This window comes from Lagenorhynchus albirostris, chromosome 2 (assembly GCF_949774975.1).
Source record: "Lagenorhynchus albirostris chromosome 2, mLagAlb1.1, whole genome shotgun sequence".
NCBI lineage: Eukaryota > Metazoa > Chordata > Mammalia > Artiodactyla > Delphinidae > Lagenorhynchus > Lagenorhynchus albirostris.
Genome location: NC_083096.1, coordinates 14,414,278 through 14,441,042, shown reverse-complemented (window position 1 = coordinate 14,441,042; position 26,765 = coordinate 14,414,278). Strand labels below are relative to the sequence as shown.

Sequence of the window (26,765 nt, the reverse complement as noted above, 5' to 3'; positions counted from 1 at the left end):
TTTCCGCCCACAGATTAACATAATGAAGGAGAACAGATTACAGTGGATGCCAGCCAAACACCTAGGTTGGCAGCTGAGGGTGGGGTGGAGGAGGGGGGAGGAGTGTGCTCAAGGATGTAAATAGACACAGAGTCACTTTTTCTTCTCCAAAACGTGTTGGGCTTTGAAAAGGATGCCATTTTGTCTTGTGTCTCAGGCTCGGTTTCCAGGCCGAGCATTTATACTTGTCTGCATTGAGTCAGAGTTAATCATAAAAATCTCAGTGTCAAAGCCGACTCCTCTGTTGTGTCCCTGCATCTCAGCATACAGTTTTATTAGAGGCACAAAAGCTTGCACAGCTGGTGTCAGCTCCACAATGATTTTCTCTTAGGTAGTCAGGCCGCCTCCAATTATTAATATTTCTCTTCCGCTCCTTTGAAACTCGAGGTTAGAGCACGGGAAACCAAGTGTTGGAAATAATCATCTATCAGTCAAAAGAAACAGTGTCTGTTCCTTTGCTAGCTCCCTGGAAAGGGTAGGACGGGAGTGAGCATCTCTTATCGTGAGGCAGACAGCTGAGTGAGCTAAGAGGATGAAAGGTCTTTATGTTTTGGGCAAACATCAAGGGTCCACCTTTGGTAAACCATCGTAATAACTGCTGGAAAATAGGACAAGTAAAGAAGCAAAAGGTCATACCCTCTGCATTCAAGGAGCTCCCAAAATCGTTGCGAGGGACTTTAAACGGCGCGATTCTCGAGGAGAAGGCTCTTCCCCTCTGCTAGGCAGAAATCCTCAGAGCACACAGTTTGGAACCTAACGCACTAGGGCTCTTCGATTTCCTCCTGTGATGTGCTGCCACCCCTTAAATCACGTTCCTGCCCCTGCTCTTTCGGCTTGGGCTTTCTGCACCCGCCGAGGTCCACAGGACTGCAATTCAAAGGGACTATACTCACTTTACTTCAAACTCCCTTGGTGTGGCCCATCAGGATTTCTCAATGTTAAGCATTAATGCAAAATGCATTATCGCTTAGCAGTGAGAGTTCTGGTCGGGCTGGTGCCAATGATTTTAATCCGGATACCCACACTCCTGTGTTTCATGGGATCCTAACACTTTTAAGACATCAATAATGCTTCCTTTATGCTTATGGAATGTGTTTTCAGCTCACCCTCTTCCATTATCAAAAGAGACTGGCAGGTTTCCTGACATGGTTGGGACCATTTTCTGATTTCACAGAGTTTTGCGGCTGAAAGGGAATTGGAGAGGTCATCTGGCCTGCCTCGAGGTAGGAACAGTCTCAAATTCAAAGGGTGAAAAGACTCCTCTGTGACATCTGCCAGAGAAAAGGGGCTCATATCCAAACCAATCTTAAAAGTTTTCACTTCTTTATTTTAAATATCCTAAGGATCATCAAGGAGACGACCCCATTTTACCTTATTGGGTTTTCTATGGACACAGGATACAGTGTATGTGCCATATTTTTCTCTCTGGGATTCTGTTATAAATATGTCACTCTGTACGTTTTTCAGTATTCTTTTAAGTAGAATACTGAAATACACTTTCAATGATTATCCCTTTTTTCTCTTTGCCTTTAATTAGATATAGATCCCCTATCATCTTGGACTGGAAGCCATGGATCTTATAAATGCCCTTGTCCACTTGACATGTATGCAGGCATTTTGCTTTATGTATTTAATGTGTGTATTATCGTTATCATTAGGGTCCTTCTAGCTCTAATATTTTCTTTGATTAGAAACCTTGTAAAGATCAGCTGTGGTCTATAGCACCTTTCCCAGAAGCATATAGAAGGAAAGTTGATAAATAACTGTTCGGTACTGATATGCCGTCATAGTAGTACCACTTTTTCTTCTGGAGAGTATATAATCTAAGTCTGACTCTGACACTTAAAGGAAGACCATTTGGCCAATCACTCAATGGTCTCTAGGGATCTATCCAAGAAAGAAAGGCTACCTTGCCTAGTCTTGGGGAGAATATGTTTATTTTTTGGTAATAGCAGAACTTTTTATGAGCATTAACTTTAATCCATCCTGGTAAACGCTCCATACTGAGAAACAAAAGAGAGGAACCGCATGTCTCAGGCAATAGGATGACTTGGTCGTTATTCTGATTTAGTGAGGACCACCTGGTTGACCAGCCCCTTCTACCCCAACCTCAGTGTAACCTGACAAGAGGAGAGAAAATGCTCAGTCATTACACTGCTCTTCTTACTGAAGTCGATGATACTAACCCGTATTTAGGGGAAATTATTCCGATAGTTTGACAAACTTTGTCTCTGAGACACAACGTTATAAGCAAGATCCCCACTGCACATAGGAAAGAAAGGCCACCTCAGACTCAGAAAGTACGGCACGTTGTTTGAAAATGTGACTTACAAACCACCCCAAACTTTCTACCTGCGATTCGAAGTTGGCAAGAGCCCAAACGTCAGCTTTTTCTTCTCCTCCTTTTCTGTTTTCTATTTTGCAGCTCTCAGTTCTCAGTGTTTATTATTATTGTTTCACCTGCCTGGAGATAGGAAACGTGAGCACTTTGATAAATGGCCTGAAAGATGATCCGGTTTCTCTCCAGCATCTTCCTTTCAGAATATTGGGATTTTTCTATGAAATACAATTTGGTAAACTTCTCTACCAAAGCACAAACTGAAGAATGCAAGTTTGCTGAGAGGAATATTACCTGTTTTTTAAGGTCCTTAAGGTTAAAGGGGGGAAGAAATTAGCAAAGGAGTTTCATGATAAACCTATACACACAAAGTGCCTCATTTAATGAAGGCAAGAAAGGTTAAACACCAAAGACCGTTTAGTGAACGTGAACTCAGTATCTGGGTTGACATGATCCTTCTTAAAGTCTCCACTAATAACCTTCTTGTTAAGTTGGTATAATAGTCACAATTCCAACATTGCGCTTCAGCTATGATTTGGAAAGAAAGAATGTCTCAGGGAAGGTATTTTGTAACACAATGGAACTGCTTTTTATGTTTCCCAATGATAATTATCTGGATGTATGGCGCACCTTCATGCTAAAGATTGCAGAGCATCAAACTGTATACAGCCACTGTGCCTTTTGTGACACAATATATCTGTGCCCCAGCTAGGTCAGGGCCACCTATGAGAGGCAATGCCACCTAGGTTTTTAGGTGATGAACAAAGGAAACATTTCATGTCCCAACATATTTTCCTTGCTCACTGTAGAATTAAAAATTTTATTTTCTGGGGGCCGATTCATTACTTGTTAGTATGGCATTATACTAATTCAGACATGCAACTCATCTTATTTAGACTTGCAGTATTGACAGATTTGAACTTGGCGATAGGAAAGACGTGACAAATGCCAAAGATTTTCAAAGGATAAAATGGCTGGGATATATCTCACAAGGACACGTTAGTTTTGAACCCGGAATTTAGGGATCATGACGGAGGTATTAAGAAATGGGAAAAATGGTAGTGTGTATATGTTAATCCCAGTCTCCTAATTTATCCCTCCCTCTGCTTCACCTCTGGTAGCCATAAGTTTGTTTTCTACATCTGTAAATAAGTTCATTTGTACCATTTTCTAGATCCCACGTATAAGTGATACCATGTGATATTACTCTTTTTCCGTCTGAGTGACTTCACTTAATATGATAATCTCTAGGTCCATCCACGATTAACATATACACACTACTATGTATAAAATAGATAACTAGTAAGGACCTACTGTATAACAAAGGGAACTCTACTCAATATTCTGTAATAACCTATATGGGAAAAGAATCTAAAGCAGAATAGATATGTGTATATGGATAACTGCTTCACTTTGCTGTGTACCTGAAACTAACACAACATTATATATCAACTCTACTCCAATAAAAATTAAAAAAAAAAAAGAAATAGGAAGAGGGAAGTTTGCAAAATAGTTTTGACTGTTGGGTCTGGATTGGGTCAGGTTGAGAGTGAAATGCTAGCTGAACATCCACATGGGATACACGGCCTGCAGGTAGAAATGCAGAACCAGAGCTTGGAGGAAAGATGTGAAGTCTGCAGATATAAATGAGAGATGAGCCTTGATGAACTAATGAAGGCAAATGTTTAGAAGAAGTGAACTAACAAAGGCAAGTGTTCAGAAGAAGAAAGAAGCCTGAGGACCCGACCTTGTTAAAAAAAAAAAAAATTTAAGGGACTGTGAAAGGAAGATTAGTTGGTCAAGAAAAGCAAGGAGCCCTCAGTAGTTTAGGAGGACTCCTTGGCAGCTGAACAAGGCAAAATCCAGTAAGTAGAGGAGAATAAGGACCGTGGACGGGTTACTTGGTCTGGTGTGTAAGGGATCACTAGCGATCTTGACAAGATAAAAATCAATATTTAATAGTACAGTGCAGGCAGAAACTGAGTTGGAATGGTAGCATAGCTTGGGCTACCAAGGCTCTGTGCTAGAGTTCTCCCCTTACACAGCTCTGCATTGAGCATGTTATAGTCCCAAACTCATTTAATCTTGATAGTAACACTTCGAGGTGAATACGGTAGTATCCCCATCTCATATCCCCATGATACTATATTATCCCTGTGAGGCCTCTTCTTCGAGATAGATATGATCATTATCTGTTTACAGATGAGGAAACTAAGGCACAGAGGTCTGAGCAACTTGCCCAGACCCATACTACAAATCAGTAGTAGAATTGGCATCTGGACCCGAGCAATCTGGCGCGAGCATCTTTGCTCTTAACCACGACATCACTACATGATGAAGATGCATACGTGATGCCGTAAGCTTTCCTTTAAGACTTTTAGTGGAAGGAGAAATAACCTCTTTTTAAAAAGTGAGCTCAGAATGTGGGTCATGATCTGCGAGATTCAAGAGGAAATGACAGTCACAGTGGCAGGAGTGAGGGAAAGCAGAAGGTGACAACATGAAGGCGTTTTGAAATTAGAGCTGCATTTGGCATGAGATGGTCCAGCGTGTATGTGTGTTAGTTCATTGGCTTGCTGTCTTCTTTGGCCGCGGGCTAAGATGCTGGTGCCAAGTGCAGCCGAGAGGGTTGGGTAGCCCAGGGGGATGCTTGGGGGAGCTGCTAGAATAGAGACTTGCAGGCAGCACTGGGAACTGAGGGCAAGTGAGAAGGGCCAAAGCAAACAAGGGCTGCGGTCTTTGCTTCATCCTGATCTTTGCTCTTTTAATATTTTATCCTTTCTCCTGGGGAAAGGGAATAGGCAAACATGTATTTTAAAATTTGTTGTTGAATGATGCAAGCTGTCATCAATGCCAGTTCATTAAAACAATCAAGGTTTACTCAACAAAGGGATACTACGAGTAAGACCATCTTTTTATAAGAACGATGACAGTCTATGTGATTAGGGATTAAAACAGCTCTAAAACCTGCAACAGAAAACAATGGTGAGCAAATACACAAATTATATTTTTGATACTTCTTTAATTCATGGGATTAACTAAAGAAAGAGCCTCTGCCTTGATTATAAAAACCAGTAAACAAAATGTGTTTTAGTTTCTGCAGGCACCTTAAATTGCGGAACAAATCTTACATATCCACCACCAAGTCAGGTTAATTCAACACTTCCGTGGGCAGTGCTTCTGTTTAAGACAGGTGTCTTAATTAAACAAACTAATAATTTTGCAAGAAGTACAAAAGCATAATTATTTAATTGGCTAATTGTTCAACTATGTTGATTTGCATATTTGTTAGCTGCAACGTGAATAAATAGTTTGTATACGTGTACCCTACCGTTAAAATAATGAAGTAACTCTTGGGAGTAGCCTCTCCTAATGTGTGTTAATAGATGTCGCATAAGAAGGACTCTCTAGTTAAATAAGGTTGAAAAATGTGAGGTAAAAGAAAATGAGATAGTTTTGTTTCTGCAGGAGGTCTAGTATCCTGAAATGGGATGATGGCCGTCTTCACTATCCGGTACACTGGGCTCTGCTTTACGAACGACATGTGGAATCCCCCATTTCTACCGGGGAAACATCTCAGGGGCATTAGCGTCCGAGAAGCACATTTGGGAAAATGCTATTTAGAGCTGTCTTAACAATAAGCAGGTCTCTCTCTCTGTTTTTTTTTAATTTTTATTGGAGTATAGCTGCTTTACAACGTTGTGTTAGTTTCTACTGTGCAGTAAAGTGAATCAGCCATACGTATTCATATATACCCTCTTTTTTTGGATTTCCTTCCCACTTAGGTCACCACAGAGCACTGAGTAAAGTTCTGTGCTATACAGTAGGTTCTCATTAGTTATCTATTTTATACATAGTATCAATAGTGTATATATGTCCATCCCAATTCCTCCCACCCTCCACCTTTCCCCCTTGCTATCCATATGTTTGTTCTCTACGTCTGTGTCTCTATTTCTGCTTTGTAAATAAGATCGTCTATACCAGTTTTTTCAGATTCCACATACATGTGTTAATAGACGATATCTGTTTCTTTCTAAATTTTTTCTTGCTAGTCACACCATTCTGCAATCAGCACACAGGCAGGAAAATGAAGTAAAGGAGCATATGTTTTTGTTTTCTACATCTCTATGTCTACCCCCCTTTCTCTCTCTCTCTCTCTCTCACACACACACACACACACACACACACACACACACACACACAATACTCTGTATAGCTTCTTCTGGTAAACATGCAAACCTCTTTTTGTCCCCTTTTATTACAGGCATATTGACAGGCTTGCTACCCTTCAAAAACTATGCAGTAACCCTAGCTGCTTGCACTTTGGCTGGCTGTACCGAGAGCTCGCATGCACTGAACGTCTCTACTCCACAAGAAGGTAAAGTAATTTCAAAGGTCTTGACTTCCACATTTCAGTCATGAATAATAAAACAGGAGAAGAGCTAAATGCTGCAAGGCCATTTGCTACAAAACCCCAACCTAATTTGATGACAAAGTGCATTGCCAGGCCATAATTGCTCCATTTTTTGGGGGGGAGCGAAAATGAATCAAACTCCATACCCTTTAATGACATGCATCTTTAATAGCTGTAATGCAGATTAATGGGCTTTTTAATTGCTGTTACATTGTTCATGCAAGAGCCTTGTCATTAATATGAAGCATCTGAAAGATTAATGAAAGCTTCCTCATTTTACTATGGCTCAGAAGTAAATCTAGAGACAGTCTGACTAAAAAGAATTGATTGTATGGCACAGTATGAAATTGAGAATCCAACGGTTGATTTCCATGGTCTCTCTTAACTGCTAAACCCCAGCGTGAGCAACAATTATTTCAGTGTGATAGAACCTCCAAACGCCGATCGAGGCATTATTAATCACGACCTGCTTCCTTCCGCCTCAAGTCGCACTTTTGTTGTACCTGGAACTTACAAACTGTTGGCATAAATCAATGTTTCAGAAAGCATACATTTAGGAAGGCAGTGGGAAAGAGAAAATATTTTAGCACTCTAAAGCGAAAGCTTTGCTCGAGCGTCAGAATGCATCTCTTCAAGAAATAACAGCTCTCAAAACATTTAAAGCGTTGGTACTTCGTATTTCTCCCTCCTGGATGAGAGGCATTAACATATTTCTCTTACTGTCTAGTTGTAAAGTGATTCAGGAGACTTAAAACCTTGATCTTTAGGGAAAAAGAGTCTGCCAGTCTCTTTCTTTTTCACTATCCCTCCACCTGCCCTTACCCACTTCCTCTTCTTCCCCCTTCCTTCTTTTAAATCCTTAAAGCAAGTACCACTCGCACAGAAAATGTGTAAAGAAAGACAATGGAGGCACTCCCCTGGCAGTTCAGTGGTTAACACTCCGCGCTCCCAGTGCAGGGGGCACAGGTTCTATCCCTGATCAGGGAACTAAGATCCCGCATGCCACACCAGGTGGCCAAAAAAAAAAAAAAAGAAGACAATGGGGCTCATCTGATGAAACCAGGACAGAAAACAAGAGTTTGTAAACTCCTTCTTGTGACAATTTGTTCTTCATGCCTTGCACCTGACCTCACCAGACCACCCTCACCTGGGCTACAGCATTGGTGACCCATCTTCCGTGTTTTCTCAATGTTCTCTCCATCTTTCTTATTGTGTCTTTGCTTCTGCTGAGGCATATATCATTATTCCCTTTTCCAGTTACTTCCACCAACTTCCAGATGGCACAGATTGTCCTGTATCTCACTCTTTTCTCCCCTCTGTCCATGTCTTGCCTGGTACCCTCCAAACCTACTTCACAGCTCAACCCCAGAGGGATTCTTGCTCATTCAGTTCACCATTTTCTTTCCATTATTTCAGGATTTCCCAATTTCTAGTTTTTCCTTAAATTTATTACTAATTTACTGAACGATAGGTATGTTTAGGATCAATTTCTAAAAGTTTTTTTAGTTCCTGTGACTCCAGTTCATTGACCATTACAGAAAATGAACAGGCCCCCTTTACTAAAAAAAACCCTCACATACGTTGTAATTTTCATACGTAATTAATTCTGTATCTTCTGGCTATTTCTATGGCTACATATAGGTCTTTTTATATCGATTATGAACCGTTCTCCCTAGCATTGCCTATCTTAGATCAAAAGCTCCTCAAGGGTAGGGATTCTGTCTAATTTGCTTTAAAAGGCACAGCCCAAGTAGGGATTATGGGTTAATAATACTTGTGATGAAGTAACACAAGCATCAGTGAAGCAAACCAGTGTAAATACTCCCCGTCCATCATTGAGGCAAATTCTCATAAATTCAGGACAGGTATTTAGTACTGTTCCTAAAGCAATTACTGACAAGCTGCCCACGAATCAGGAACATTTCCATGCATGGGATTTCTGGCTTATTCCATGATTTATTGGTTTGGGTGTGAAAAGTTTGAATTAGAAAAGTAAACTAAAATTAGACTCTATATATCTTTTTAATTTTTCCCACAGCACCACAAGAGGTTCAGCCACCAGTAGCCAAATCCCTTCCCAATTCTTTGTTACTCTCCTGGAATCCACCCAAAAAGGCAAATGGTATTATAACTCAGTACTCCTTATATATGGATGGGATACTAATCTATTCAGGCAATGGAGAGAACTACACAGTCACAGGTAAGACTTCTATAGGTATCAGTAAATAGTTATAGTCTATATTAAAGACTATATATTAGTATATATTATATATACTTACAAATTAATATATATATTTCAGTATATATAGTATATATAGTATATATATATTATATATACATATATATATAATATATATATAAAATAGTTATCTGAGAATGCAGTTTCGAAAGTTGGGTTACTTAGTTTTGTCTCCTGTTAAATCATTAGAATTCCATGACTTTTGTGGTTACATTACACTTACAGTGAAGTCAAAGCTGGAAAAATGGAAAAGGGCTCACGCTGGCTCCCTTCCCCCTCCCCCAAGGCTGTCTTACTGCATGTTCTCTACCATTGTCCCACCACTCCTTACCTGAATCCTTCTACTAATATACCTTTGCCCAGGTGCAGAGGGGGGTTTGGAAATGTATAATATCAACAGAGACAGCTCAGCATATGACTCCTCTGCCTCTAACTGATCACAAGATTGAAGCTGGGACCCCGTGTGCTCCCCAGCCGTGCTCGCAGTACTGTGATGTCATTTCAGTTCCGTTGATGCCATGTCAGTCCAATTGAGGAGATGATGTCATTTCAAACAAATGCCACTGGCACATGAATTAACCACTTTAAAATCCTCATGAATGTGGAATAAGCTTAAGACTCAGAAGTGTGACTCAGTGTGGTTTGAATTTGAGACCATTTGGGGAGAAACATAGGATATCTGCCTAGATCATATTATAAGGTGTCATGACACTTAAGAAAAGTGAATTGTTGGAAACCTTGTGAAACACGAGGCCTGTATTATGTACGTTGTCTGGTGCCTGAATGGTGTTTACATTTGTATGGTAATAGTGGTTATATATTTTATGATATTTTAGATATTATATGTGACTAGTAGGTGAGACATCATTAATCAAATATTGATTGATGAAAAACTGAGGCCTTAGAGAGTTTAAATTCTTCATGAAAGGTCGTAACAGGTTAGCGTCAGAGACAGGATTAATTGTTTAGGTATTCACTCCTTCACATTAATGCCAGGTACTAAGGTTGTAACAGAGAACCAGCCAGACACCACCTCCCCTCAGCCCCTTGATGCTCATGATTTCATGGCAACACATAAAGATGCAGGAATGAGGCATATTGGCACAGGGCTATGGCATTCATCTAATTGAGTTCTCTGAATTCATATTTTTTGTATCCTCTCTAGTCTGAGAGGCCTCAAAGCGCAAGAACTATTACTTCTGTATTTCATTCATCATGGTTGGATAGAATTCTGTAATACTTATTCAGTGAGGTAGGTGTTATCATTACCCCCATTTTACAAATGAGGAAATTGAGGCACAGAAAGGTTAAGCAACTTCCTTCAGGCCACACAGCCTGTGAGAGGTAGACTTTGATACCATCTCAAGTATTCTGACTAATGATGAGTATGCGGTCTTAAAACAAGTTATTTAACTTCTGAGACTTAGTTTCTGAAACAGTAAAATAGAATTAACTGCAATTTTCAGGATTTTGAAGGGAACTAGAACTAGAAAAACACCTAGCATGTTCTTAGTAAACTTAGTAGAGAGAACTAAACTAAAAAATAAATACTAAAACTAAAAATAGATTACCCCTTGGGCTTCCCTGGTGGCGCAGTGGTTGACAGTCCGCCTGCCGACACAGGGGACGTGGCTTCGTGCCCCGGTCCGGGAAGATCCCACATGCCGCAGAGCAGCTGGGCCCGTGAGCCATGGCCACTGAGCCTGCGCGTCTGGAGCCTGTGCTCCGCAACGGGAGAGGCCACAGCAGTGAGAGGCCCGCGTACCACCCCTCTCGCCCAAAAAAAAAGTGTGGACCTTGAAGATTTCCAAAATGTGCAGAATGCCCCATGAGGTGACACTCCAAAGCCAGAAAAAGAAAAGGGTGGGGAGGAGAGGAGGCTAGAATTCACACTGATTTCTCATGCCACCTAAAAAATGAAACTAATTCTGTATTCCATTGACTCAAATCCTTAACAGACCCCTGTGACTATAGTATCTGCATTGAAAGATCATGGCAAATGTTAGCATAGTATAAGAGATGCCCCAAATATAATGTAAAGAAAGTGGAATATTTTTATAGAGTCCTTAACCATCTTCTCTAACTACAGTGATAATGGTTTCTTTGGTGGTGTTCATCCTTCAGGTAGATTTTTAAAGATTATTTCTCTGATAAGACTCATAACATTTTTTCCTATGTCCTCCTTGGCATCTCAAAGGCAACTATACTTCCTGTTGCTTTTATCTCCAAATGACAGAAGATATGAAGTACAGAAGGAATACAGTATTGGTCACTAAGGAGAGGAGCTAAGCCAAAAACGTTACGATGGGGTTCAGAGTTGTACGTGATGATTCAAGTGTCATAGCCAGCATAGCTGAGGCCCAGAGATGCCAAGAAATCCTAGTCGGTAATTGGAAAAACTGATTCAAATCTGGGTCTCTCTGGCCTCAAAGTCCACACATTTCATCTCTACACATGCTACTTATTGAACACATTTTATTATTCCTCACAACAACTCTGAAAGGGATATGGAAGCTTGATTACAAACCCCAGAGCACCTACGTTAATCTTCTAGGGCTGCCGTACCCAAATACCACAGACTGGATGGCTTAAACAACGGAAATTTATTTCTCATAGTTCTGGAGGCTAGAAGTCCAAGATCAAGGTGTTGGCAGGTTTGGTTTCTCTTGGGACCTCTCTCCTTGACTTGCAGACAGCCACTTTCTCCCTGCATCCTCACAAGGTGTTTCTTATGTGTACACCCCTGCTGTCTCTTCCTCTTCCTTTAGGGGCATCAGAACCATTGGATTAGGGCCCTATCCCTGTAACCTCAGTTAACCTTCATCACCTCTTTAAAAGCCCTATCTCTGTAAATCAACTATACTCCAGTATAAAATAAAAATTGAATTTAAAAAAAGCCCTATCTCCAAATGTAGTCGCATTGGGGGTTAAGGCTTCAACATGTAAATTTTGGAGAACACAATTCAGTTTGTAACAGCACCCAAAAGTGAGTGTTTTCTGAATGTCCACTTTTCTTGAGATTCTCCAATGGCATGCAGGTTAAATAAAATGGTCTTTTAGATCTCTTTCAACTCTTTCGAGATTTTGTATCTGCGATATACATTACATTTAGGTCATTTATGTCTTCAGAATTCACCTGTCCACTAGGAATCACAGAAAAGAAGAATGGGAAGGGGAATCTGGCTGGTTGAAGTCAGCCCAGAGAAAACTGATGGAGAAAACTGCTCTAGCATTGGGTCTCACTTTAGCCTCTAAAGACACTTTAAATCCTGCCCCTTTTCATCATAAAATGTATCCACGATGCTATTGGTACTCGTTGCTTGTCTTTGTGCCAGGATATTTGTGGCATAATGTCCTTTCCATTCTGAGTAGCTTGTGGATAGAACTTCTATTCTATTCAATTCTATTCTATTCTATTCTATTCTATTCTGTTCTGTTCTGTTCTGTTCTGTTCTATTCTATTCTAGCTGGTGCTGTCAGTAATAGCAAGAGTTTAGGGTCAATGAAATGGATCTCTCCAGTGCTAAAATGTCAATTCATAGAGAGATTGAGAAATGAAAGATATAGTCTACTATTAGAGAAATAATTGATAGCATTTTTTAGTTATAAAAGTAACATATGCTTACTGAAGATAATTTAAAATATGCAGATATCTAATACCTGATAATCCCCCCTTACAGATAGAAACTCTTAGTATTTGATGTAATTCCTTCCAGCACTTTATTCATTTTAACAAAATTGAGCCATAATGTATAATTTGGAATCCTTGCATATTCCCTTATTATGAATATATCTCACACCACAAGGATTTTTCTAAAAGTATCTTGAAATATTTTAATAATGTTATATTCCATCTTATGAATGTACATTAATGCATTTAACCACTTAAAAATTCAAAATTTCTAATTTATCTCATTTTAAATATTTTGTGATAAATATTACTGTACATAAATGTTTGTTTGCTATATCTCTAAATGGGGAATAGCTAAATCAAAGTAGCAAACTTTTTCAGAATACTTGATATACATTTTTGCATTGTTTTCCAGAAGAGTTCATAAACAGTGAATGTTACATCCTTACATCTTTGACAGTTTTACAACCTGAAAATATTATTTTTATTTGAATGTTTAGCTACTAGTTTACTGCATACTTTTGTATGATGATTAGCGATTTATATTTGATTCAGCTGATCATAGTATGGTTGAGCAAAAGTTTAATAGGGGTAAGGATTCAGTTTGAAACTACTTTAAGAGCTGTGTTTCATACCCTGTTTTTCCTGGCTACAGTCACCTGCACTAGTTACAGTTCTTTGTCTTCTACACCATCAAAAACTTCCTTAATGACTTGGCTTAATGTCCCCTCCTAAATATTCAAGGTGTCAACCTTTCTTTTCTCACTCCTACTCCATTTATTCATAGCTTCCTTTTAAGTTTCCACATAGAACAAACGTTTTTCCGTTATGCGTAAAAAAATGGATCTTGCCTCCATGGTGGATACAGGTCAAAGTAAATGCATTTCAATTCAAAAGCCACTTAGCATCTAGGTGGCTGGAATGGTTTTCTTCTTCCTCTTAAATATGAAGCATTAAAAGTCAAAGGCAGTGCTGCACCTTGAGTTAGTACAAAATATATTTAAAAATGCATACAGTTCAAATTTTTGCCTTGCATAGGCCATAAGCTAGTAAAATGGTGGGTCAGTTATGACACTGAAAAATGAATCCAGTTAGAGAACCTCACGAAGGCTGTTGATGTTCGCTATAATAAATAGCACGCACTTGAAGTCAAACTTTTTCATTCTGTATTCAAAGGTAATGGATTTTTCGTAACCATAGTAACCTTGGGGTATTTCTGGATAAATACATGAGGTATATACATTCTAGTTTTATTTTTGAATATAAACTACCACATTATGTATTACTAATAATATGAAAAATAGGCTGTAGGTTAGTATAATGACAGCTTAAACTAGTATGCATTTTTCTCCTGCAAAAAATAAATATTTATCAAAAGTATACGTTCAATTAATTTTCCCCCCAGTTTTGTGGTATTCTGGTGGTGTCATTTATCTTTTTTTGCAAGATCTCCATTAATCTCTTATTTCTGTCTCGTAACAGATTTTTAAGAATTTCAAGGTAAAAACAATTGTGCTTTAAAGCTTATGATTAAAAACATTATTGAAAGATTGAAGGACCTATATTGATATCACCAGCAGAGCTATTGTGGTGCCGCTTAAGATGTGTGCATACCGTATGTTCATAAAGGGGGAGGAAAAAAGAAACCTTTTGTGAGTCTGTTCACAACATACTGGGATTGTTTCAAAGTTCAGGCTAGGTAGATTCCTGATTGATGATGACCATCCAAACTGTAGCCAACCAGATCATTCTCATTTTAAATGAGCACCCTACTAGAAACTGGCAATCTTTAAGAAGTTCGTGAGATAGTTCACAGAAGCCTACAAAGTTTTTGGAAGCAAGGATAGCAAGATGGTGGTAACCTGAAGAAGTATACTACGAGCATGACAAGGAGGTTTACGTGAGTTGTGCTGACCAGTGAAGAATAGGGATCCCCCAGGACAACTCTTTTCTTACTATGTAAATGGTTCTTAGTTAACCCAACCTATACCTTTGCTGCTTACGAATACGAAAATTTCAAAGGGGGAGATGTCAAAAGGGATTCCCTAAAAATTATATCTGACACCAAACCTTAAAACAAGAACATTTTCAAGTGTATTATCTCATAAATCTATAGTAGTCTTATGATTGAATAAGAGTGACTGATTTCTAGCGCCATTGGTGGCATCTTCCCATCACCATTAGGACCTGAGATTCTATCACTAAGACTGAGCCAGTAAGACAAGGATAATAGTGATATAAGGAGTGTGTGTGTGTGTGTGTGTGTGTGTGTGTGTGTGAGAGTGTGAGTATGAGAGAGAGACAGACAGATAGAAAGACAAAGGCAGAGGCAGAGAGAGACAGAGAGGAAAAGCAGATGAATTTCTGGTAAAGTCACATAGACAGTAAGTATTTATATCTTTAACCACTAAAAGTGCTAAAAATTTTTTTTTTGGTCTTATTTGCCAAGGTCAGAAAGAACCATGTATAAACAGCAAAATAGAAATGTTCATCTTGAAACTTCCAAACACTTAAGTCTTACGATGAGACATTTATGATAGAAGAAGCTGTATTGCTTATGGCACAATAAAGGAAAGTGTTCAAAGGTTAGGTACTTCTAACCAAGCATTATAAGAAACCTTATCAACACTCTACAAATTTGAGCTAAATTATATTCATTCACACTGATGGCTTACAAAACATCTTTTCTTAGCAAAACAAAACTTCACTTTAACCTTGATATTTTCTTTCATTTTGCATTTTTGAATACCACCATGCAGTGATTCTAAATCACTCTTCTTACATGAAGTAATGTTACTGAGGGGAATACTGTTAACATGCTTGTGTTCTAACCCATAAGGCAAAGTATTAATAAGAGCATGTGAGGGTTTTCAGGTAAGGCAGTGATCTCATCTATGAGTGATGGTACCTTCTTATTACAAACTAATTCATACTTTGTGCCCTTTTGATGTCACTGACATATAGCGTTAAATTATACAAAGTCTAAGAAACCTTGAGGATACAAGAAAAAAAGTCCAGATAATGGAAAGAAGTGAAAGCCTTCAGAGGCCAAGTTACTAAGCTGCTAACTCTGTGATCAAAGACTCCAGAAGAGTTGCTTGAGGTTTAGCCACAGCCCTGATCCTTGGGTTAACAAACAATGGATGCTTTACTTTAAAAAGCCCTGTTCACTTACTAACAAAGGGTGAAGTGAAGTGAAATGACTCGTACAGAATGTTTAAATATCAGTTGTGGTTGTAAACAATACAACCAAAGTGTCATTCTTACTTTAAGATGCTTCTCCAGTGCACAAGTATGTGAAGAACTTAAATATGTTTAAATTTATATTTTAAGATCTGTACCCAAATATTACCTGTGATCTGTTAACCTAATTGATGAATATTATATACTCTTAAATGGTAGGAAAAGGCTCTCTGTTTGAAGGGATTTCAGAAGAATAGTGGGAATCAGATCCAGTTAGAAAAGTAGTGGAGTTAAATCCTGAAAAAGGTGATGGAATGTCTTCTTTAAAAAAAAAACATTATTTTATATTGGAGTATAGCCGATTAACAATGTTGCGATAGTTTCAGGTGCACAGCAGAGGGACTCAGCCATGCATCTACATGTATCCGTTCTCCCCCAGACCCCACCTCCCATCCAGACTGCCACATAACATTGAGCAGAGTTCCCTGTGCTATACCGTAGGTCCTTGTTGGTTATCCTTTTTAAATATAGCAGTGTGTACATGTCAATCCCAAACTCCCTGAGTATCCCTTCCCTCTACCCTCCCCGCCCGGGAACCATAAGTTCATTCTCTAAGTCTGTGAGTCCGTTTCTCTTTTGTAAAGACGTTCATTTGCATCATTTCTTTTTAGATTCCACATACAAGCGATATCATGTGATATTTCTCTTTCTCTGTCTGACTTACGAATGCTTACTTCCATGGAGAGCTTTACAAATAGGACCTGCCTGCTACTTTGAGCATTAAGAACTGCCATTATTTTACATTTATTTCTTAAAGCTTCTTAATTGAATGATAAATTCACACCAAAAACATATCTTAAGTATACAGCTTGATGAATATTCTCAAACTGAACACATCTATGGAACCAGTGCCCAGATCAAGACACAGAACATGATTGGCACCCTAGAGGCCCCCCGTTTTTCCCCTCATGTCTTATCTCTTGACTCAGGTGACTGCTTTCCTGATCATTTAGCATAGATTTTTTGTTTTGTTTTGCTGTTTTGTATTTAATATGAATGGAATCAGTGTGTTCTTTCTTCACTGGTTTCTTTTGGAGAATGGAGGAGGGAGAGTGAATCAGTAGAACAATCCTTTGTATTCCTGCACATATATCCTGAACCCTCTGACCTCCAAACTGTTGCTATGACAGTTATAGTGTCAGCTGTTATAGTGCTACCTTCCAGAAAGCCATTGGAATATTTGTAAAATGAACCATCTACCTCCTTCTCCAAGTCCAGAACTGGGAACTAACTATAGAGAAGCTTCATCTATGAAGTTAGAACTTAGCACATGGAATCACTGGCCTGTGTTCACCAGCAGAAAACTTCTAAGTGTCCACTAATGGAATATTGTGTGGCCATACACCTCAGGATGCTGTAGAAGAATATTTAGTAATGTGGAAATGTGTTAAAAACAAACACTTCAACAGCACGTAATATGTGAATCTATTTTAGTAAAATATATGTGTGTACACATGTGTATGTATACATGGATGTGAATACATACGTATATGAATATGTATGTCTAGGGATATACACCAAAGTCTTAACAGTGCTTATCTCCCAGTAATAGGATTCTAGTGTTTTCTTTCTTTTTTTTGAAGGGGTCTTTTTATCTTTTAAATTTACTACGGTTTGGATATCATCTGAATTTTTGTAGTATTTTTCCCAATTTTAATATATATAATAAAATTGGTACAATGGATATTTCAGGAATCTGATTGCATTCACCTATCAGTACTTATCTGTTAGTTCTCTCTACTCTTTACTTTGATATTTAATCAGGTAGATCACCTTACTCATTTCCTTCTAGCCAGTATCAAGTGTGGTATTCTCCATACCTCTAGCATGATCTACCCCCATTAAAATGTTACCCATATACGATGATCTAGCTCAATTCCCACATCTTCCTTTGATCCACAGATTCTTATCATTTTCCTCCAAATTTGTCACTTGAATACATTCTGTCTTGCAATATTAACTTATTTTACAGTACGCGGGCCTCTCACTGTTGTGGCCTCTCCCGTTGCGGAGCACAGGTTCCAGTATTAACTTATTTTAAAGGTGATAAATCTCGATTCCAAATAACAGTGTAGGTGCATTGAGTACAGTTATCATGTTATTTATGTTCATGATCACTATAGTAGGTAGCCTAGGAATAAGAACCCAATTGGCCTCTAATAATCTCTTATTGGATTGAGTTGAAATGAATTGAATTAAATTGACGAACACTGAGAATCAGTAAATTAATACTTTAAAGTAAATGACAACAAACACCAATGCATAATTCAGAAGTAATTAATATGCTAAATGTGGTAAACAGTTTTAATGAGGTAGGCTGTTCCTGTAGCTTCCTAGAATTTTTCATTTAATTATCCAATATGTAGTGAATTCTGTTTTGGCTAAACTACTTGTATAAATTTGCTAGGGCTGCTAGAACAGAGTATCGTGAGGTGGATTAAACAACAGAAATTGATTGTCTCACGGTTCTAGAGGCTAGAAGTCCCGTATCAATGTGTTGGTGAGGGTTGGTCCCTTCTAGGGGCTGTAAGGGAGAATCTGTGTCATGCCTCTCCCCTAGCTTCTGGTGGTTTGCTGGCAATCTTTGGTGTTCTGTGACTTGTAGAAGCATCTCCCTGATCTCTGCCTTCCTCTTTACATGGCCTTCTCCTTGTGTGCTGCCTGTGTGGAAATTTCCCCTTTTTATAAGAACGCAAGTCATATTGGATTAGGGGCCACCCTGATGACTTCATCTTTTTCTTTTTAACTTTTATGTTGGAGTATAGTTGATTAACAATGTTGTTAGTTTCAGGTGTACAACAAAGTGATTCAGTTATACAAATACATGTGTCTATTCTTTTTCAAATTCTTTTCCCAGTTAAGTTGTTACAGAATACTGAACCAAGTTCCCTGTACTATACGGTAGGTCCTTGTTGGTTATCGATTTTATTTTTTTGAATTTTATTTTATTTTTTTATACAGCAGGTTCTTATTATCTATTTCATACATATTAGTGTATATATGTCAATCCCAATCTCCCAATTCATGACACCATCACCCCCCACACCTGCTTTCCCCCCTTGGTGTCCACACGTTTGTTCTCTACATCTGTGTCTCTATTTCTGCCTTGCAAACTGGTTCATCTGTACCATTTTTCTAGATTCCACATATATGCGTTAATATATGATATTTGTTTTTCTCTTTCTCACTTATTTCACTCTGTATGATAGTCTCTAGGTCCATCCACACTGCTACAAATGATCCAGTTTTGTTCCATTTTATGGCTGAGTAATATTACATTGTATACATGTACCACATCTTCTTTATCCATTCGTCTGTCGATGGACATTTAGGCTGCTTCCATGACCTGGCTATTGTAAATAGTGCTGCAATGAACATTGGGGGTGCAAGTGTCTTTTTGAATTATGGTTTTCTCTGGGTATATGCCCAGTAGTGGGATGGCTTGGTCATATGGTAATTCTATTTTTAGTTTTTTAAGGAACCTCCATACTGTTCTCCACAGTGGCTGTATCAATTTACATTCCCACCAGCAGTGCAAGAGGGTTCCCTTTTCTCCACACCCTCTCCAGCATTTGTTGTTTGCACATTTTCTGATGATGCCCATTCTAACCAGTGTGAGGTAATACCAAATTGTAGTTTTGGTCTGCATCTCACTAATAAATAGTGATGTTGAGCACCTTTTCATGGAACTATTGGCCATCTGTATGTCTTCTTTGGAGAGATGTCTATTCAGGTCTTCTGTCCATTTGTTGATTGGGTTGTTTGTTTTTGTGATATTGAGTTGCATAAGGTGTTTATATATTTTGGAGATTAATCCTTTGTCCATTGATTCGTTTGCAAATTATTCTCCCATTCTGAGGGTTCTTTTTTCGTCTTGTTTATAGTGTCCTTTGCTATGCAAAAACTTTTAAGTTTCATTAGGTCCCATTTGTTTATTTTTGTTTTCATTTCCATTACTCTGGGAGGTGGGTCAAAAAAATCTTGCTGTGGTTTATGTCAAAGAGTGTTCTTCCTATGTTTTCCTCTAAGAGTTTTATAGTGTCTTTAATCCGTTTTGATTTTATTTAGGTCTTTAGTCTGTTTTGAGTTTATTTTTGTGTATGGTGTTAGGGAGTGTTCTAATTTCATTCTTTTACATGTAGCTCTCCAGTTTTCCCAGCACCACTTATTGAGGAGGCTGTCTTTTCTCCATCGTATATCCTTGCCTCCTTTGTCATAGATTAGTTGACCATACGTGCATGGGTTTATCTCTGAGCTTTCTATCCTGTTCCATTGATCTATATTTATGTTTTTTGTGCCAGTACCATACTATCTTGATTACTGCAACTTTGTAGTATAGTTGGAAGTCAGGGAGTCTGATTCCTCCAGCTCCATTTTTTTTCCCCCTCAATATTGCTTTGGCTATTTGGGGTCTTTTGTGTCTCCATACAAATTTTAAGATTTTTTTTTATCTAGTTCTGTAAAAAATGCCATTGGTAATTTGATAGGGATTGTATTGAATCTGTAGATTGCTTTGGGTAGTAGAGTCATTTTCACAATATTGATTCTTCTAATCCAAGAACATGGTATATCTCTCCATCTGTTTGTGTCATCTTTGATTTCTTTCATCAGTGTCTTATACTTTTCTGAGTACAGGTCTTTTACCTCCTTAGGTAGGTTTATTCCTAGATATTTTATTCTTTATGTTGCAATGGTGAATGGGATCGTTTCCTTAATTTCTCTTTCTGATTTTTCATTGTTAGTGTGTAGGAGTGCCAGAGATTTCTGTGTACTAATTTTGTATCCTGAAACTTTACCAGATTCACTGATTAGCTCTAGTAGTTTTCTGGTGGCATCTTTAGGATCCTCTATGTATAGTATCATGTCATCTGCAAAGACTGACAGTTTTACTTCTTCTTTTCCAATTTGTATTCCTTTTATTTCTTTTTTCTTTTCTCTTTGCCATGGCTAGGACTTCCAAAACTATGTTGAATAATAGTGGTGGGAGTAGACATCCTTGTCTTTTTCCGGATCTTAGAGGAAGTGCTTTCAGTTTTTCCCCATTGAGAACGATGTTGGCTGTGGGTTTGTCGTATATGGCCTTTATTATGTTGAGGTACGTTCTCTCGATGCCCACTTTCTGGAGAGTTTTATCATAAATGGGTGGTGAATTTTGTCAAAAGCTTTTTATGCATCTATTGAGATCATCACATGGTTTTTCTTCTTCAGTTTGTTAATATGGTGTATCACATTGATTGATTTGCATATATTGAAGAATCCTTGCATCCGTGGGATAAATCCCACTTGATCGTGGTGTATGATCCTTTTAATGTGTTGTTGGAATCTCTTTGCTAGTATTTTATTGAGGATTTTTGCATCTATATTCATCAGTGATATTGGTCTGTAATTTTCTTTTTTTTTGTAGTATCTTTGTCTGGTTTTGGTGTCAGGGTGATGGTGGCCTTGGAGAATGAATTTGGGAGTGTTCCTTCCTCTGCAATTTTTGGAAGAGTTTGAGAAGAATGGGTGTTAGCTCTTGTCAAATGTTTGATAGAATTCACCTGTGAAGCCATCTGGTCCTGGACTTTTGTTTGTTGGAAGATTTTTAACCACAGTTTCATTTTCATTACTTGTGATTGGTCTGTTCATTTTTTCTCTTTCTTCCTGGTTCAGTCTTGGAAGGTTATACCTTTCTAAGAATTTGTCCATTTCTTCCAGGTTTTCCATTTTATTGGCATAGAGTTGCTTGTAGCAGTCTCTTAGGATGCTTTGTATTTCTGCAGTTTCCCTTGTAACTTCTCCGTTTTCATTTCTAATTTTATTGATTTGAGTCCTCTCCCTCTTTTTCTTGGTGAATCTGGCTAAAGGTTTATTAATCTTGTTTATCTTCTCAAAAAACCAGCTTTTAGTTTTATTCATCTTTGCTATTGTTTTCTTTGTTTCTATTTCATTTATTTCTGCTCTGATCTTTATTATGTCTTCCCTTCTACTAACTTTGGGTTTTGTTTGTTCTTCGTTCTCTAGTTCCTTTAGGTATAAGCTTAGATTGTTTATTTGAGATTTTTCTTGTTTCTTGAGGTAGGATTGTATTGCTACAAATTTCCCTCTTAGAACTGCTTTTGCTGCATCCCATATGTTTTGGATCATCGTGTCTTCGTTGTCATTTGTCTCTAGGTATTTTTTTATCTCCTGTTTGATTTCTTCAGTGACATATTGGTTATTTAGTAATGTATTGTTTAGCATCCATGTGTTTGTGATTTTTACTTTTTTTCCCTGTAATTTATTTCTAATCTCACAGAATTGTGGTCAGAAAAGATGCTTGATATGATTTCAATTTTCTTAAATTTACCAAGGCTTGATTTGTGACCCAAGATGTGATCTATCCTAGAGAATGTTCTGTGTGCACTTGAGAAGAGAGTGTGATCTGCTGTTTTCAGATGGAATGTCCTATGAATATCAACTAAATCCATCTGGTCTATTGTGTCATTTAAAGCTTGTGTTTCCTTATTACTTTTCAGTCTGGATGAGCTGTCCATTGGTGTAAGTGAGGTGCTAAAGACCCCCACTATTACTGTGTTACTGTCTGTTTCCTCTTTTATAGCTGGTAACAGTTGCCTTATGTATTGAGGTGCTCCTATGTTGGGTGCATATATATTTATAATTGTTATATCTTCTTCTTGGATTGATCCCTTGATCATTATGTAGTGTCCTTCCTTGTCTCTTGTAACATTCTTTATTTTAAAGTCTATTTTATCTGGTATGAGTATTGCTACCCCTGCTTTCTTTTGATTTCCATTTGCATGGAATATCTTTTTCCATCCCCTCACTTTCAGTCTGTATGTGTCCCTACGTCTGAAGTGGGTCTCTTGTAGACTGCATATAGATGGGTTTTGTTTTTGTATCCATTGAGCAAGCCTGTGTCTTTTGGCTAGAGCATTTAATCCTTTCATATTTAATGTAATTATCATTATGTATGTTCCTATTACCATTTTCTTAATTGTTTTGGGTTTGTTTTTGTAGGTCCTTTGCTTCTCTTGTGTTTCCCACTCAGAGAAGTTCCTTTAGCATTTGTTGTAGAGCTGGTTTGGTGGTGCTGAATTGTCCTAGCTTTTGCTTGTCTGTAAAGCTTTTGATTTCTCCATCGAATGTGAATGAGATCCTTGCTGAGTAGAGTAATCTTGGTTGTAGGTTCTTCCCTTTCATCACTTTAAATATTGTGCCACTCTTTTCTGGTTTGTAAAGTTTCTGCTGAGAAATCAGCTGTTAACCTTATGGGAGTTCCCTTTTATGTTATTTTTTTGTTTTTCCCTTGTTGCTTTTAATAATTTTTCTTTGTCTTTAATTTTTGTCAATTTGTTTACTATGTGTCTCAGCATGTTTCTCCTTGGGTTTATCCTGCCTGGGACGCTCTGTGCTTCCTCGACTTGGGTGGCTATTTCCTTTCCCATGTTAGGGAAGTTTTCAACTATAATCTCTTCACATATTTTCTTGGGTTCTTTCTCTCTCTCTTCTCCTTCTGGGACCCGTATAATGTGAACGTTGGTGTGTTTAATGTGGTCCCAGAGGTCTCTTAGGCTGTCTTCATTTCTTTTCATTCTTTTTTCTTTATTCTGTTCCATGGCAATGAATTCCACCATTCTGTCTTCCAGGTCACTTATCTTTCCTTCTGCCTCAGTTACTCTGCTTTGGATTCCTTCTAGTGTATTTTTCATTTCAGTTATTGTATTGTTCATCTATGTTTATGTGTTCTTTAATTCTTCTAGGTCTTTGTTAAACGTGTCTTTCATCTTCTCAATCTTTGCCTCCATTCTTTTTCCAAGGTCCTGGATCATCTTCACTATCATTATTCTGAATTCTTTTTCTGGAAGGTTGCCTGTCTACTTCATTTAGTTGCTTTTCTGGGATTTTATCTTGTTCCTTCATCTGCTACATAGTCCTCTGTCATTTCATTTTGTCTTTTTTTCTGTGAATGTGGTTTTCTTTCCACAGGCTGCAGGACTGTAGTTCTGCATTCTTCTGCTGTCTGCCCTCTGGTGGATGAGCTATCTAAGACACTTGTGCAAGCTTCCTGGTGGGAAGGACTGGTGGTGGGTAGAGCTGGATGTTGCTCTGGTGGGAAGAGCTCAGTAAATCTTTAATCCACTTGTCTGATAATGGGTGGGGCTGAGTTCCCTCCCTGTTGGTTGTTTGGTTTGAGGCGACCCAGCACTGGAGCCTACAGGCTCTTTGGTGGGGCTAATGGTGGACTCTGGGAGGGCTCATGCCAAGGAGTACTTCCCAAGACTTCTGCTGCCAGTGTTCTTGTCCCCATGGTGAGCCAAAGCTGCCCCCCGCCTCTGCAGGAGACTCTCTGACACTAGCAGGTAGGTCTGGTTCAGTCTCCTCTGGGGTTACTGCTCCTTCCCCCTGAGTCCTCATGTGCACACTACTTTGTATGTGCCCTCCAAGAGTGGAATCTCTGTTTCTCCCAGTCCTGTCAAAGTCGTGCAATCAAATCCCAACTAGCCTTCACCGTCTGATTCTCTGGGAATTCCTCCTCCTGTTGCTGGACCCCCAGGTTGGGAAGCCTGACGTGGAGCTCAGAAGCTTCATTCCAGTGGGTGGACTTCTGTGGTATAATTATTGTGACTCTGCCCCTCCCACCATCTCATTGCGACTTCTCCTTTGTCTTTGGATGTGGGGTATCTTTTCTGGTGTGTTCCAGTGTCTTCCTGTCGATGATTGTTCAACAGTTAGTTGTGATTCCAGTGCTCTCTCAAGAGGGAGTGAATGCATATCTTTCTACTCTGCCGTCTTGAACCAATCTCCTGTTTATCCATTTTAAATATAGCAGTGTGTACATGTCAATCCCAAACTCCCTAACTATCCCTCTCTGCCACCCCCCCCCCCGGTAATCATAAGTTTGTTCTCAAAGTCTGTGAGTCTGTTTCTGTTTTGTAAATAAGTTCTTTTATATCTTTTTTTAGATTCCTCATATAAGCGGAATATCATATGATATTTCTCTTCCTCTGTCTGACTTACTTCACTCAGTATGACAGTCTGACCCTATTTCCAAATAAGGTCATGTTCTCAAGTACTGGGGGCTAGGATTTCAACATATGAATTTTGACAGTACACAATTCATCCTGTAATTCTGTTCTATTTATTTGATGCTGTGATTAATAGCATTATAAAACTTTCCCCAAATACCTAAAAAATATTAGAAAATATAAGGCATCTGTTCAAAATCATTTTAAAAACTGATATATCCCATTACAGTAATAAAAATTATTTAGAAAGGAGATAATCACTTTTATCTGGAATCGTCATTTATTTACTCAATATTATTAAGTAATACTCATAATAATATTCATTAGTTGAATATTATTGAATATTATTGTGAATATTACTTTGTATGCACTATGTAGACACTCAATACTTTTCTAAGCATTAAAGATACAATAGATAACAAAAGATGCAAAGGCCCTGCCCTCATGGAGATTATATTTCAGTGGGAAATGGTTAGAGAAGGCTTCATACTCTTCATGTTATATTTATTATATCTTCTTGAAATAAATGAAAACTGACCCTCCCCTAAAGCTAGCAATTTCTTCTTCAGCCATTTTAAGTAGGTGTGAATCAGTCTTTGATGTCCCATGTAATGCAGAAATCAAGGGGACAGGGTCGGCATCCTCTGCTTCTCCTACCAAACATCATCCCAGCTTTTCTACCTTCCTTTAATACTCATTGATCATGAGACCCATGCTCTTTGGCTGTAGAAGTTTTCTTTGTTTTGATCATCTTTACTAACATCTTACCCTTGTTCCCTGATTCAGTAAAGACTTGAGCACTTAGATTTTCCCCTTTCTTCTTTCTCCACCCCAAATCTGCCAGCAACCTGTGTTGTTTCAACTGTCATGGGAACAATCTTTTGGCAACTCAGCCTCTCAGATCCTTTACCTTCTCATTATAGGAAACTTGATTGCACTCTTAAGTTAATTGCTTTCATTTTGGTACTCTGGATGTTGCCATCACTTAGAAATGCTCCATGTCTAACACATTAAATCCACATATTCCACTATTCAACTACAAACACCCATTTTCCAGCTCTTTCACTCATTTACTCACACTGAACATATCTGTGGTTCTTCTTTGAAACTCTCAGTTTCTTAACCCCTCCATCTCTTTGCTTTATTAGACCCTGTCTTTCTTTGCCTTCTGAGGTAGCTCCAGAGTATAGAGCTTGAATTGTTTTCTTTTCAATTCTCTCAACTTTCTTGCCCCATTATTATTACAATATATTCAAGTGAAAACCCACCAAAACTAGATCAATATATTTGTCTGTGTTTTTGACACCCACACTGGGGCTTCCTGAGCTCTACCAAAGAGAATTGGATAAGCATACAGATGGGTGCCATTCTGATAGCTAGTGTTCTCCAATTGGCTTCTAAATACTTTCTCTCTACCTTTCTTTATTTCCCTAGTCTCACATTTGCCAGTGCCAGTTCTTCAGTCATTGTCCACAGTTCTTCAAGCTCTGATCTCCCTGAATGTCAGCAGATGATGGCTTTTCACCTCAAATTGAAGCTCTTGGATGGGGTTCCTCAGTTTGCTGTCATGGAACACTTCCTACATTAGAACCAGTGTTTCCCTCCTTCTCTTAGGAAACAAAGGAGTGTTCATTCCCCTGTTGAGGACTAATTCCCCCTCTAGATCATCTTCTCCTACCTTTGTAAGGACCTCTCTTTCAGCCTTACTTTTCCTGTATCTTTCTCTCTCTTCCTGTACTAACTCCTTCCATCAGCATTTGATAGGCTCAAACACTCTTACATGTGGAGGGAAAAAAAACATGGGAAAAACAGACTTTGAGTTTCATCTCCCACTTATGGTCCTAGCCTTGCCT

The 26,765-nt window shown here is 38.5% G+C and overlaps 1 protein-coding gene across 1 annotated transcript in view; it reads left to right on the top strand.

Annotated features, from left to right (window-relative positions):
- USH2A (usherin) overlaps positions 1-26,765 on the top strand; it is a 737,336-nt gene that overhangs the window by 282,872 nt on the left and 427,699 nt on the right. Inside the window, exons 21-22 of the mRNA XM_060127145.1 lie at positions 6,594-6,755; positions 8,830-8,991. Coding sequence (XP_059983128.1) covers positions 6,594-6,755; positions 8,830-8,991 — 324 coding nt within the window. The remainder of the gene's footprint in view (positions 1-6,593; positions 6,756-8,829; positions 8,992-26,765) is intronic.